We start from the raw sequence: 12,884 nt of genomic DNA on the forward strand, positions 1-12,884 counted from the left end.
CATAGGATGCGCGCGCATTTTGGCAGCAAAATCATGTGATCACTGTAAAAGGGTCTACCCCCCCGAACAGAGGAGGCGCTAGTGCAGTGACCAGGACACATACCCACATCCGGCTCCCCATCTGCAGACACGGCCAATTGTGTCTGTAGGGACGCTCGACCAAGTCGGAGGTAACACGGGGATTCGAACCGCCAAGCTCCATGTTGGAAGGAAACGGAATAGACCGCTACGCTACCTGGACGCCCCCAGGCTTGCCAAGACATCAATGTCCAAATTCAGGGGTTACCCAGGTTCTGCACTGTCTCCGAGACAAAGTTCAAGGCTAAAAAATAATCCCATGGGTGCGTAAGAACAGTTTTATGCGTACTAACGATTGATGAATTGGGCCCAACGAGACAACATGCCTAACCCTAACCCTAACCCTAGACACGCAGAGAGAACGACAGAGCAGGCAGACGGGCAAACAAAACCAGATTGTCAGCACTAATGAGCAAGGGACAATTTCTTGTGCAACCAGTGTACTTGGTGAACTAAAGGGGATTCTAATAAAAGTCTAAGACAGACAAATGATCAGACTCATAAACAGGAAGGCGGACAGTGAAGCCATTGTACAGACAAATAAGGAGCAAGACCGAGACAGATACATTCTCTAATTCTCTGCTGTTTTTCTGGTCATACACTGGCTATTATGACGAAATGTCATGATGATGTGCGGAATCAGATTATTTAAAAACATCAGCTGGGGACGCTCTCCCCCCGCCCCCACCCCCCCCTCGTTGTGTGAGTGTGTAATTGTTCTTTGTCTGCGAGCCATCTAAAACATGATTGTCTAATAGCTAACTTCTGACTCCGCCGCAAACGGCCTCTGGTCCCATTAATGGAAAGGGGGTGGGGGGGCTTAATGAACACTTTGTTTCCTGGACTGTGAGGTAACTCTTCTCTTATGTACAGGGTTTTCAGAAGGCTGCATGCATCACTGGAGGTCAGCCGTGCTGTTGGGCGGGGTACTGAGGTAAAGGATTCAGGCCTACGTTTCCCCAAGAATCTTCACTGCTCCTAAGACCAGTTGCTACAAGGCACAGTTAGATCCCCCACCTGGGGGATTTGCTCACCTCATGGCTATGACAGACTTGTGCTAGGATTCGTACTCCAGAAAAGCATAATAAATGTCATCATATGTTGGCACGTTTGCCTTCAAAATTGACCTTGGTGTGATCGCTGATTTCACCACGGCTCATTTAATCTACCCGAGGCAGGAGCCGAGCGAGTACAACTTGTTTTTCATGTAGGAATCCTCTTCATGTAGGATTCCTAGTCGGATGTCTGAGTCACACCCACAGCTGTAAATAGACTAACTCTGGACACGGCCATTTTTAGGGGCACCCATATTAGCTCTGCAATCCAGCCCCATGGTCACTGCTAAGTACACCGTTTCTCTGCCAGCTGACTTTTAAAATGCTGGGCATCTCACCATTTCAAACTTCTGGAAGGTGTTGCTAGATTTTTTCTTTTTGCAGCAAATACGACTTTGCCCCAGTGATTCATCGTCACTGCAGCATTTATAGGCCATCGTAGCTGAGCAAGTCTGACCTGTAAGACATGCAGTACATGCGTAATGCTGCGATCTTACCCCAAGTACGAGTGTCCAAGGTAAGACTCTTCAAATAAACACAGCCATATACCACCTAATGTATATAGTCACAGTGCAATATTACAGTTAAGGGCTGGTTTCCCCAAACTTTGAGCCCCCCCCCAAGATAATCACATCTGTCATTATAAGTCAGTTCAGCAACATGTACAAAATATGGTGAAAAGCTATTTTTATGCGTATTTTTCTTTCAGCTGCAGATTAAACTGCACTTCCAATTCATTGCACGCATTTGACTTGTTTACTTTTGGTCTTGTATGTCATCGTCTTTTACGGTTCCAGACACAGCAAAGTATCAACAATAGAGGCAAGCCCAATGAGACAAAGGTTATCTTGGTCATCAGGTGGGGTTTTTTGGGAAACCTCAGCCCAGATGTATGCGATCTGCAACCGGACTCTCCAGTGTAAAATTTCAACCTGTCAGAAGGCCCTCCAAAAGGCACAATGGCATAAAGGTCAGTGGAACCGGCGAGTTCGGTCTCCTCAGCTGTGGGTTCCTTCAGGCTTCCTCGGTGGTGCAGGAAGAGACAGAGATGGAGAGGTAGATGCGGGGCAGCTTAGTGGTTTTGTTAATTTATCTAGCATCTCTATACTACTTCTATCGCTCCTTCCCCGTCGCCTCTGTCTTTCGCCATTTCTTTAACCCATTAAAGTCTTGGCAGAGGTAGAGAAACTAGTGGCGCTGCTCTTCTGTTTATCTGTTCATCCCTTTTCCTTCCTCTGCCATCTCTCCACCTTCATTCAATCCCAATCTCACCCCCATCTCAGCAAACTCGGTCACTGGAGGCGTATAGGGCACCTGGGAGAGGGGATCCAGGCTCAGTACTGGGACATGTGGACTCTCAGCGAACAATCCAGGTGGCACTGCAGCGGCAGGGGTTTTGTGAGAAACTCCTGCTATGTTACATTCCTCATCTCCCTCTCATCTTCCCATATTTGCTCCTTCAGACCTTTTCTCTCTCCTCTTCATCTATCCTTTTGCAATACGAGTCTTTAAGTGGCAGAGAAGCGGGAAGGAGTGCAGATGGAGGGTCTGTCTCTGTTACTGTCCATCCTCCTTTCCTCGTTTTTTTTCCCGCTGTACGTTCTCTCTCTTCCGCCTCTCTCCACCTCTTCTCACACCACGGTCTCATTGCCTTTCCCTGGTTTGATCCAGCCTTCACCCGGTGCTCTCTTGCCCCCCCTGGCTGCTCTGCCGTCCCGGAGAAGGCGGACGGAGCAGCGTTGCCAGGTGTGAAGGGTCTTCGCTGACCAAATCCACATGCCTGAGGTGATGCCCACCAGCAGGGACATGAAGATCCGCAGCATTTCAGATGCCACGTACGAGTCCCGGGCACTGGTCCTGAAGTCTCCCCAGTTGGAGAGCTGATAAAGGTAGCAGCCGATGACGGTGGAGGCCGGGACCGTGTAGAGGACAGAGAACACACCAATCTTCACCATCAGACGCTCCAGCTTGTCCGTCTTGGCCCCGTCCTTTTGCAGGTTGGAGCGGATCTTGAAGAGCGCCACCAGTCCAGCACAGATGAACAGGGTGCCTTTGGTGCAGAACAGTAAACAAGCAAATGGTTACTATGACTCACTAGAACCAACCACTATGAATCTGTTATGTTAATATGTGACCATTTAGTTCCAGTCCTATTCTTCAGACATGTATAAGTGCAGCATCAGAGTCCACAGAGGGTCAAAGATCATGTAAATGTAATGCCGTGTATATGAAACTATCCGTATAAGAAAAATTAACGGCATTTTTTGTATATTATGCATATACCTATGAGGAGATATGTGGCCAGCGGTGCCACTACAAAGCCGGTGAGGGCCTCCTGCTGCTGGTTGCCAACATAGCAGAGCCCTGTCAAGTCATCTGCATCCACCAGCCTCATGATGAGGATGACAATGGTCTTAACAGCTGGAATGGCCCAGGCTGCTATGTGGAAATAGGAGCTGTGCATCTCAATGGCCTCGTGGCCCCACTTCAAACCAGCAGCCAAGAACCAAGTCAGGGTCAGGATCACCCACCTTATAGAGACAAATACATAGAGAGAAGATTAAACAACTGGTCCATTAACTGACTGTTGATTTTATTTTGTGTCTTGGTTTGAACATAGCTCTTCTTCTTTTTGCTCGGGAGTTAAAAAATATTTAGAACAGTGGTATTCACCTATGTGCCATGGGGCCACATTAGACCCTCACATACTTCGACAGAATAACTGGGCTGGGAAAGCTGTTGCTGGATCGGCTGGGGGAGCTTGGTCTGTTGCAACATGTTGGCCCAGGGACCACGGCCCTACCCAGAGCTGTGCCCGAGGAGGAAACACCGAGGGCGGTCTGACAGGACACGGAAGCGGGGCAGGCTAAGCTAACTGCTAGCCCATGCAGACCGGCAGTTCCGATAACATCGAGGGTGATCTGGAGGCGGCCTCGCCTGGCATTGACTGTGTTTTTGGTGTCGCCGTGTGGAGTGTGGGGAGGTGTGTCGAGGGTGTCTGGCTGAGAGAGCTGGTGTGGATCGGCTGAGGGAACCTGGTCTGCTTTGTCTGGTGGGCCCAAGGACCACGGTCCCTGCTCGGGGCTGTGCTCGAAGAGGAAACATCGAGGGCGGTCTGACAGGACGCGGAGGCGGGGCAGGCTAAGCTAACTGCTAGCCCATGCAGACCGGCAGTTCCGACAGTCATCCTGGCTGGCGTTCGTTCCCTTGGACAGTGATTGTTTTGTTTGGTTGGATATTTGTGGTAGTTTGGATATGAGTGTTCTTGCAGTTTTTGTAGCTTGGATATGTGTTTTTGTCTTGTGTTGCACGGCTGTGGGCTGGGGGAAACGAGGTTTCATTTCATTTCCCGTGTGCAAGGGCATGGAATGAAATAACAAAGTCTTCCTGATGCCTGAGGTTGTCCAGTAACTGGAGGGTTGCTGGTTCAAACCATGGCTGCTCCCAGCAAAAAGTGTCGAGGTGTCCCCGAGCAAGACACCCAGTGCCTAAACGCTCCCGATGAGCTGGTCGTCACCTTGCTTGATTGACACTGCCATTAGTGTGTGTGTGTGCACGTGCGTGCGTGCGTGGGTAAAATGTGACCCATTAATTGTAAAGCGCTTTGGAAAAAGTGCTATATAAAAGCTGTCTGTTACATGTGGTACTTATGATATGACAGAAGTGACTGTTTCTGTCGTATCATGGACAGCCCCCAAGCCTTATGTTGCTGTTTGTAAAAGGTCAGTGACACCAAACAGGACGGACGGAAGAGAGCCGTGGAAAAGGAAGAAGAAGAGGAGCTGTGACAGCGCAGCAGCTCCTCTTGGGAGTAACGGGTGTGCTACAATAGGCGCCATATAGGATAATGTATCCATTCAACACGAGAGGATGTGGGGCAGGAACAGGATGCAACACTTGCGCTCCAACTGTTCCGTGACTTCAATTCAAAAGGCTGATGACTCGGCTGAAAGTAGGACAATGAGACGAAGGATTGATATCCCAGCTAAACGTATGTGTGCGCATGGGCATGCGCTGGTGTCGGGCGGGTATACTTACCAGAGTGAGGAGGCCATGCCAAAGAAGTAGAGCAGGAGGAAAACAATAGCGCAGCCTGTGCTCTTTAACCCCTCCTGCACCAGCACTGGTACCGCTGCATCCTCCAGGTCACAGGACACCCGCTCCCGGCCCAGAGTCAGCCGCACCTACGGGCAGCAAACAGGACGCGCGGTAGGAGAGGAGGGGGGAACGCGGCGAGGGAGAAGGGTAAGAGGAGCAACCAGAGGAGGGAGAGGGAGAGTAGAATGAGCTGCCGTCCTTCTACTGAATTGAGTTACAGCTTCACTTAGCTGCTGTCAGGCCATTCAGATAAGCAGCGAGTTATTCCGCCTTGACTCCGTTTTGATGCGATGATAATGATAATAATGATAATAATAATAATAATAATAATAATAACCATGCGTCACACTTATGACGCGCTGTTCAAAACACTCGTTTTACATCAGAGGCGAAAATAGGCAAAACAACTGTTCAAGATAAGCAGTGGCAATAAAATGTAACGGTAATTTAATAGTTATTGTGATAAGTTGGATAATATTGTTTGCACTGAAATGTCTTAAATGTGTCCAGCCTTGGACCGAAAACGTTCTGTTATTTCATCAGCCATCTAAAAACCTTACCTGGGGAAAACAAAAAAAATGTAGTCACACACTCATTCTCCTGCAGGGTTCGAGCTACCGATGTGTACCACCCATAACCAACAACACGCCAAGTAAAAGCACCAGGGATGTGTGATGATGAGGATGATGAGCCTCCCACTTACCAGGTAGGCAATGCTGTACAGATTACAGCACATGGAGAGGAAGATGATGGGCCTTTCGGGGTAGGAGAAGCGCTGGGAGTCCAAGAGGAAGGTGAGGACGGTGAGGGTGGTGGAAAGGAAGCACAGCACCGCCCAGACGGCCATCCACGCGTCCGTGAAGACTTTGGCCCCTCGGCGGTACAGCCCGCTGTCGTAGCCACACTGCAGGGTGCAGCTGTGGCTTCTCCTCACCCAGGCGTACTGGTCGGGCGTGGAGCCCAGCGCCTGGCACTCCTCCTCCTGGGGGGAGATGGGTCGGACGGGGTGGTAGGGCGCCTCGTCATCCCCCGGCCCCTCCATGCACATGTGGTTCTGGTCGTTCTGTGGCGGGAAGAGGCTGCAGTTGAGCACCTGGAAAGGGGACAAGAGGGGAGACGTCTTTTGTGGTGCAGCGGACATTTCTTGTGACCACAGCATGTGGACCATTTGGTGCAATTCAGGATATATTTTTTTTGGAGTGGGGGGGGGGATTGTGACCAGCATTTTTGCATAATGCCTCTCCTTCCCATGTGGATGTAATACTTTCCAATGCTATCCTTCTGTTAAATGCTAATGACTCACCTCAGGCCATATGAAGCCAAACTCGTTGAGTACAGGCAGGCACTTTCGCTTGACGGACAGGCACATGCTGCCACACGGGCCAATGGGGGTAGGCACCTTGTCCGTGCACATCGGCACATAGACGGAGCACAAGAAGAACTGCAAAGCAAAGAAGACTGCCTTGGTTAGCCATTGTATACATTTTCAGTATTTCGTACAACGGCTGCTTTATATGACGTCACGCTGTTAGGAGGGACAGGAAGGTGAGGAGGGTGAAACCAGGAAATGTGACAAAAAGCTTGTTTTCTGACCATTTTTGCCAAAGATCATAGGCTGCCTTTTGCTACACTCCCCCCGCCCCCTTTTTTCCCCTCCCCAATTGCATCCGGCCAATTACCCCACCTTCCGTGTCGTCCCGGTCGCAGACTACCACATGCCTCCTCCGATACATGCGGAGTCGCCAGCCGCTTCTTTTCACCTGACAGTGAGGAGTTTCACCAGGGGGACGTAGCGCGTGGGAGGGTCACACTATCCCCCCCAGTTCCCCCTCCTCCGATCAGGTACCCTGACTGACCAGAGGAGGCGCTAGTGCGGCTACCAGGACACATACCCACATCCGGCTTCCCACCCGCAGACACGGCCAATTGTGTCTGTAGTGATGCCCCACCAAGCCGGAGGTAACACGGGGATTCGAACCGGCGATCCCCGTGTTGGTAGGCAACGGAGCAGACCGCTACGCCACCCGGACGCCCGTTTGCTAAACATTTTCACATCATATCAGTTGTATGACAGCACAGTTAAGACAAAGCGGGTAAAGGGTGACATCTGACCGTGCAGGATAAGCAGGATTGAAGCAGAAACAGTAGAAATAAAACGAACATTACATGATGGGACTGCCTGACAGTGCTGAAGCGATAGACAGCAAGGTGGCTACAGGCCTCCTGCTGTTGTAAGAGAGCACAATGTCCTGCCCTCTCCATACACTTTAATAGGAGTTGTCCTAACAGACGGGGGGGCTGGAGTGTGCCCAGCTGCGTGTACTCCATGTGCTTACACACGCCACCGCGTGTATGAGTCCCTCCCTGCCTTTATTTTGCCCTGTGTTGAACCATCAACACAGGGGGCAGCTTTATTTTCGCCTCTATATAGAGAACGCTTGACTGGAGTCAACGCACCGCCACCACCAGCTGCCAGTCTGGAGAACACCAGATCCAGGATCAACACAATGTACACGTTGCGGACCGCTCGGTAAGCACAGCAGCAAGTCCGTCGTGCCAGGGGGGACGCGAGAAAGTCCGGCCTATCAAGGGCAGCATTAACTGAGCTTTAGTGACGTCACTGTAGTGCAAGTGAATGCAAAGTTGCGCAACACATTGCGCACCAACTTCCCTCAAAAAACTAGCATTTCTCTTTGACGCAAAATGATTGATTATGCACCAATAAAGCATAATCAAGAAAAAAATAACTGTTCAACTCCGGAAGCAGAATTACAAGAAAATGCTTTACCCCCCCCCTTAATGAAGTAAAGCACGTGTTTGAGTGCGTGCGTGCGTGCGTGTTTCTGCCCTTGCAGAAAATTGACATGTGCATGAGCATGACGAGAGCTTATTTGGACAAAATGTCCTAATGCAAGTCAGTCACCGTGTAAGCAGCGTAGCGGATCTCTGCTGCCGCAGCCTATAAATCACCCTCGCCGACAGGCTTAATGATGTTTCTGCTGATTGAAATCCCCCACAATCAGAGGCCATTCCGCTTAATAGCTGAAATTAAACCTCCTGAAACGAGTTGTAGCGAAGCTGTATTTTAGTGCAGCTGGTGCAGAAGGGCTGGTTAGGAGACAGTGTTGAGTTTCAAAAGAGTCTTTGTCCCGACACAGACTCGTCAGTAGTCCAGCTGTTCTAGTTAATTCTCACGCATACAGCCTATAGCCACTTTCACTGGAAGACGTGGAAGCCACTGTCGTTGCAAAACAGTGAAAAGTGTCCTCTGCATCTAACCCATCCTAGCAGTGGGCAGCTGCAGCACCCCGGGGACCAACTCTCGCTTCGTCTTTCCACCGCCTTGCTCGGGGGCAGAGACAGCAGTATTAACCCCTAACATGCATGTCTTTTTGGTGGTGGGGAGGAAACCCACCGCAGACTACGGGGAGAACACGCAAACTCCACACAGAAAAGGGTCCTGGGACGGCCTGGGGTTCGAACCCGGGACCTTCTCACTGTGAGGCGACAGCACTAACGGCTGGGCCACCGTGCCGGCATCGAAGTCAAAGTGAAAGCACCAAAATAAGAGCAGAGTAACACTCTAACGAGAATTTACTTTCAGCATTCGATGGCTAACTGATATTGTAAAACATGATTTCCACCCCACCCCCGTGCGCGCGCGCGCGCGCGCACACACACACACACACACACACACACACACACACACACACACACACACACACACACACACAACTGTGCATATCCTGCCAGTGAAAGACATGTCGCACACTCTCAGTGTTTGCCTGACCGTTGGTAACTTGAGCACTGTCTCAGAACTTTAGAGCTAAAAGCCACTCAGGTTACTAGCCAGGAAGCCTCCCATTAGAACAAATGGGGGGGGGGCGTCTGGTTCCCCCTCTCCTTTTCTGAGCGTGAGAGCGTTTCTCAAAGTGCGTGCACATCACGCATGTGTATATATGCGCGCAGGTGGCTGTGGCTCTGGGTGCGTCTGTGTGGGGGCGACGAAGGTGAGCGAATGGAGGGAACATTTTTAAAGTGACTGGGGCAACAACACAAAAATGGGGGGGGGGCTCCACTGTGCAATCACTCCTTGCGCTGTTTGTCCGTCTCTCCTTTCTCCTTCCATCGCTCTTGCCCTTCTTGCAAACACATGCACACCACCTTCGCTGAAAGCGCTGCAGAAAAGCAGTACTTGGCCGGTACTTGACAAGGGAAACCCATGAATAAAAACAACTACTCCACCCGGTGAGCGGGGGGGGGGGGGTTGAGCACCACAGGCTTTACCTCCCTTAACATGCATGCATGCATATGAGCATGTCAGTGCTGGACCGTGTCTGTGCGTGCATGCATGCACGCACGCATGTCTGTGCCCTTGCATAAACGCACGTGTAGGTGCATGATAAGAGCTTATCTGGACTGAATGCCAGCTTGCAGGTCAGTCACTGTGCAGCGGAGCTCTTCGGCTGCGGCTTGTTAAAATAAACCGCAGTCACTGACAGGCTTAATGAGATTTCTGCAGACGGCACACCTAGAGTCAATGGTGATTTCACTTAACAGCTCAAAATCCTACCCTTGAAAGACAGTTAAGAAGGGAACCAACAGGCTGCTGTTTATTTAGGGGCACCGAGGCGATCACCGTTACCCAGCACGGCACGGCACGGCACAGTTGCTGTGTTGGATCTAGTGCATAGAAAGCAGGAGGCATTACCGTATAATTTAGTATGACTCAGTAATAAGGTACAACGGGATGTATCAGTTCATTATAGTGTATTATAATGCTTTGGGGATCAGCCTACAGCTCCCCCGTCCCAGTGGTTGCTGGCAGCAGACTTGGTCCGCGGTGAACGAACGACGTCTGGTCTGTGACCACACGTAGACACGTGGATTTATTAAGGATCGTGATCCTGGATGCAGAGGCCATGCCTGGAAAGACTTTGCACGCATGTTATATTTATTTTGGCCTATTTGTGTGTGTGTGTGTGGGGGGGGCGTGTTGGAGCGGTGGGTTTAACAGAGTGCTTCCAAAGCCGCGAGCACCGTGCTGTCTGAAGGTATATCGATGCAATATTAAGCGTTAACTCTGCACGAATTTGCCGCGAAACTCCGGCAATCCGCTGCGTCTACAAAACAACAAAACCACTTCTGTGTGTCCAGATCTAGTCCCTCACACAAGCCACAGTATAGTCTACCCGAGTCCGAAATACCTTTAGTTGACTGGAGCAGCCGTACTGTATGAGTGGCGTGAACGTGGTCAGCTGGAGCTCGGCGTCCGACTGCAGCACGTTGCCAACGAGATTGGGCATTTTGGTGACATTATAGCCGAGGCCCTGGCACATGGAGATACGGATGGGGTCGCATGTCATCTCCTCCACCTCGTCGCCGAACGCTTGCACGCCGCCAATGCGTCCCGTAATCCCGGACAGGAGAAGGACGAGCGAGAGGACTCCTGCCGTCCCGGCAGTGGGCATCCCAAAACTTCCAGTCCCGCGCATTGCCGTCCGTCCGGTTGTACTGAAAACGGCAAAGTTCATTGGAATTGTTGACCAAATTACCATTCAAAGAAAACCGAGGGGGGGGGTACAGGGAAGAGGGGGGGGTAATATAGCAAGACTTTGCAGGCACTTTTTATGGTGCACAGTCTAGCCAGAGAGTTACGAGAGTTTAGTCCGTTTTCTCAGTGAGCCTCAGCGGGGCTTGCCCCTCTCCGCACCACCACGGAGGCTTCCAGAGCAGCACAGCGAAGAATATCTCTCATTTCCCCCCAAAAAACCCAACCAAACAAATCCTCCGGGGGGGGGGGGGTCAAACGCAGCCCGTCCGGACGAGGAAGCTGTGCCGGAGCAAAGGAAGGCGCAGTTGTGTCCTGCGCGAGTCTTCGGGTCTCCGCGAGCAGCTCCGGGAGGGGCGCGCGACGCACAGCACAGCACCGCCGCGGCACGACTCTGCGACTGCTGTCCGCGCGCCCGCGGCTCCGGCTTTTTGTGCGTAGCGGAGTCCGAGCCGTCTGTCAAGCGGAAAGCCGACCAATCGACGGGCCGGAGGTGATCCCCGTGACCAATCGCCGGGCCAGAGTCGAGCCGCCGGTGGGCGGGCTCTGCGGGATGAATTGAGAAGGGCTTCCCAACTCTCCTCCTCTTATTCCTCAATCATTTCCCCCTCTCATTTCCTCTTTCTGCTCTCTCCTCCTGTGATAAAAGTCAGAGCGGTCCCCTGCTAATTCTGACAAGCTCCAGAAACCGCGCTTAAACCGCCAGATGTGGCGCACTCATATTTTATTGGCTGTTTTTTTTTTTTTTTGGGGAGGGCGGGGGGGGGGAGAATAAGCATCTGAAAAGCAAATCTCCTCAGCGCGTTTATGTGGGTCGGTGTGTATGTGTATCGATTGTTTCTTTCTTTAGTCTCTAATGGCCTTTTACAGGCTGTCTGGATCTCCACCGCAGGTCCCACTCCCACCCTTTCAGGAGCCCCTCAACCTTAAGTGTTCATGACATTGTAATTGAAAGTAGGGCTTTTAAGCGATGCTGACGCATTAAGAGGTCTGTTTTGCATCGCAGTGAATGCACATACTGGACAGGGTTTGTTTGCCCACGCCACCCCGGGAGAAGTGCTCTCTCCTAAAGCATGAAACCACACTGAACAGCGTTGGCTTCTCCGTGTTGTAAGCGAGCCCATTTGAGAAAGCGGTTCAAAAAGGCTGCAAATATTTGGGGGGTGGGGGTAGGGGGGGGGGAAACCACAAAGAAGCCTTCGCTCGTTCCTTTTCTTCCACCATGGGTCCATTTCATCTCAGCTGTGTGAGTTTCCGGATCCATCAGCTCCATCTCGTACTTCACAAATCATCACACGTACTGGCGGATAAGCTGACCCACTTTCTCAACATGTTATAGGACTTTGGATGTGGAAACGCAGCCTCGAATTTGAGTGCAGCCAGGACGTGGGCCCGGGGGGGGGGGGGTTCCCGTGGGATTCAGACGTGTCCTGTGACTAATGATGGGGACCATGTGACGCTACCGTTAGGGTCCTTGAAAGTATTTAAACCTGGAACTCAAGACTGAACTAAGGATGTGCTCTTATCAGATCTTGGGTGTTGTGACCTTTTGTCCCCTGTTCAGAGCAGCTTCGACTCGGTCCCTGGACAGTGTCCTCTCTCCCCGGCTTTTGGAGGGTAAACCTTAAGAAAATACTTCGGCAAAGGTCCGGGTGTTTACATTCCATGCATGCCCCACCGGCGCATATATACACGCGTGCCAAAACACACCCACCCACCCACCCACACACACACACACACACACACACACACACACACACACACACACACACACACACACACACACACACACACACACACACACAGGGAGTGGGAGTGGACCCCAAAGTCAGCGTCTTTGGTATCTCTATCCTAATCTGTCTTCTTTGGTGTAAAGATAAACAAGGCAGAGAGGTGGAAGGAAGGACAATGAAGCTCAGAAAAAGGTAGACGAGAACACTTGCACTCAAAACTTCTTCTTTTTTAGGGGTGGGTCCCCTGGGGGGGTCCCCTGGGGGGGTTCCCCTCTTTTCTCTCCAATTGTACTTCCAAACTGTCCCGGTCGCTGCTCCACACCTGCTGATCCGGGGAGGGCTGCAGACTACCACATGCCTCCTCCGATA

General features: G+C 51.3%; 1 protein-coding gene across 1 annotated transcript; it reads right to left on the reverse strand.

Moving 5' to 3' along the window:
* Positions 1 to 1,821: 1,821 nt before the first annotated feature.
* On the reverse strand, positions 1,822 to 10,726 carry fzd4 (frizzled class receptor 4). The gene is made up of 6 exons (XM_056282879.1): positions 10,439 to 10,726; positions 6,535 to 6,672; positions 5,935 to 6,324; positions 5,172 to 5,317; positions 3,417 to 3,664; positions 1,822 to 3,183 (listed from the first exon to the last, which is right to left on the reverse strand). Exons 1-6 carry the CDS (start codon positions 10,724 to 10,726, stop codon positions 2,765 to 2,767), a joined length of 1,629 nt encoding a protein of 542 aa, XP_056138854.1. The 3' UTR covers positions 1,822 to 2,764.
* Between the last annotated feature and the right edge of the window lie 2,158 nt (positions 10,727 to 12,884).

The sequence above is a fragment of the Lampris incognitus genome, chromosome 7 (assembly GCF_029633865.1).
Source record: "Lampris incognitus isolate fLamInc1 chromosome 7, fLamInc1.hap2, whole genome shotgun sequence".
In the NCBI taxonomy this organism is placed as follows: Eukaryota; Metazoa; Chordata; class Actinopteri; order Lampriformes; family Lampridae; genus Lampris; species Lampris incognitus.

What these genes read in the sequence shown, in the direction of transcription:
- fzd4 (XM_056282879.1), bottom strand. Translation starts at nt 10,726, where the DNA reads ATGCGCGGGACTGGAAGTTTTGGGATGCCCACTGCCGGGACGGCAGGA. An exon ending in TTGGCTTCATATGGCCTGAG is followed by an intron (nt 6,325 to 6,534) that starts GTGAGTCATTAG and finishes TCCCCTTTCCAG; the next exon opens with GTGCTCAACTGCAGCCTCTT. An exon ending in TGTACAGCATTGCCTACCTG is followed by an intron (nt 5,318 to 5,934) that starts GTAAGTGGGAGG and finishes TGCTGCCCGTAG; the next exon opens with GTGCGGCTGACTCTGGGCCG.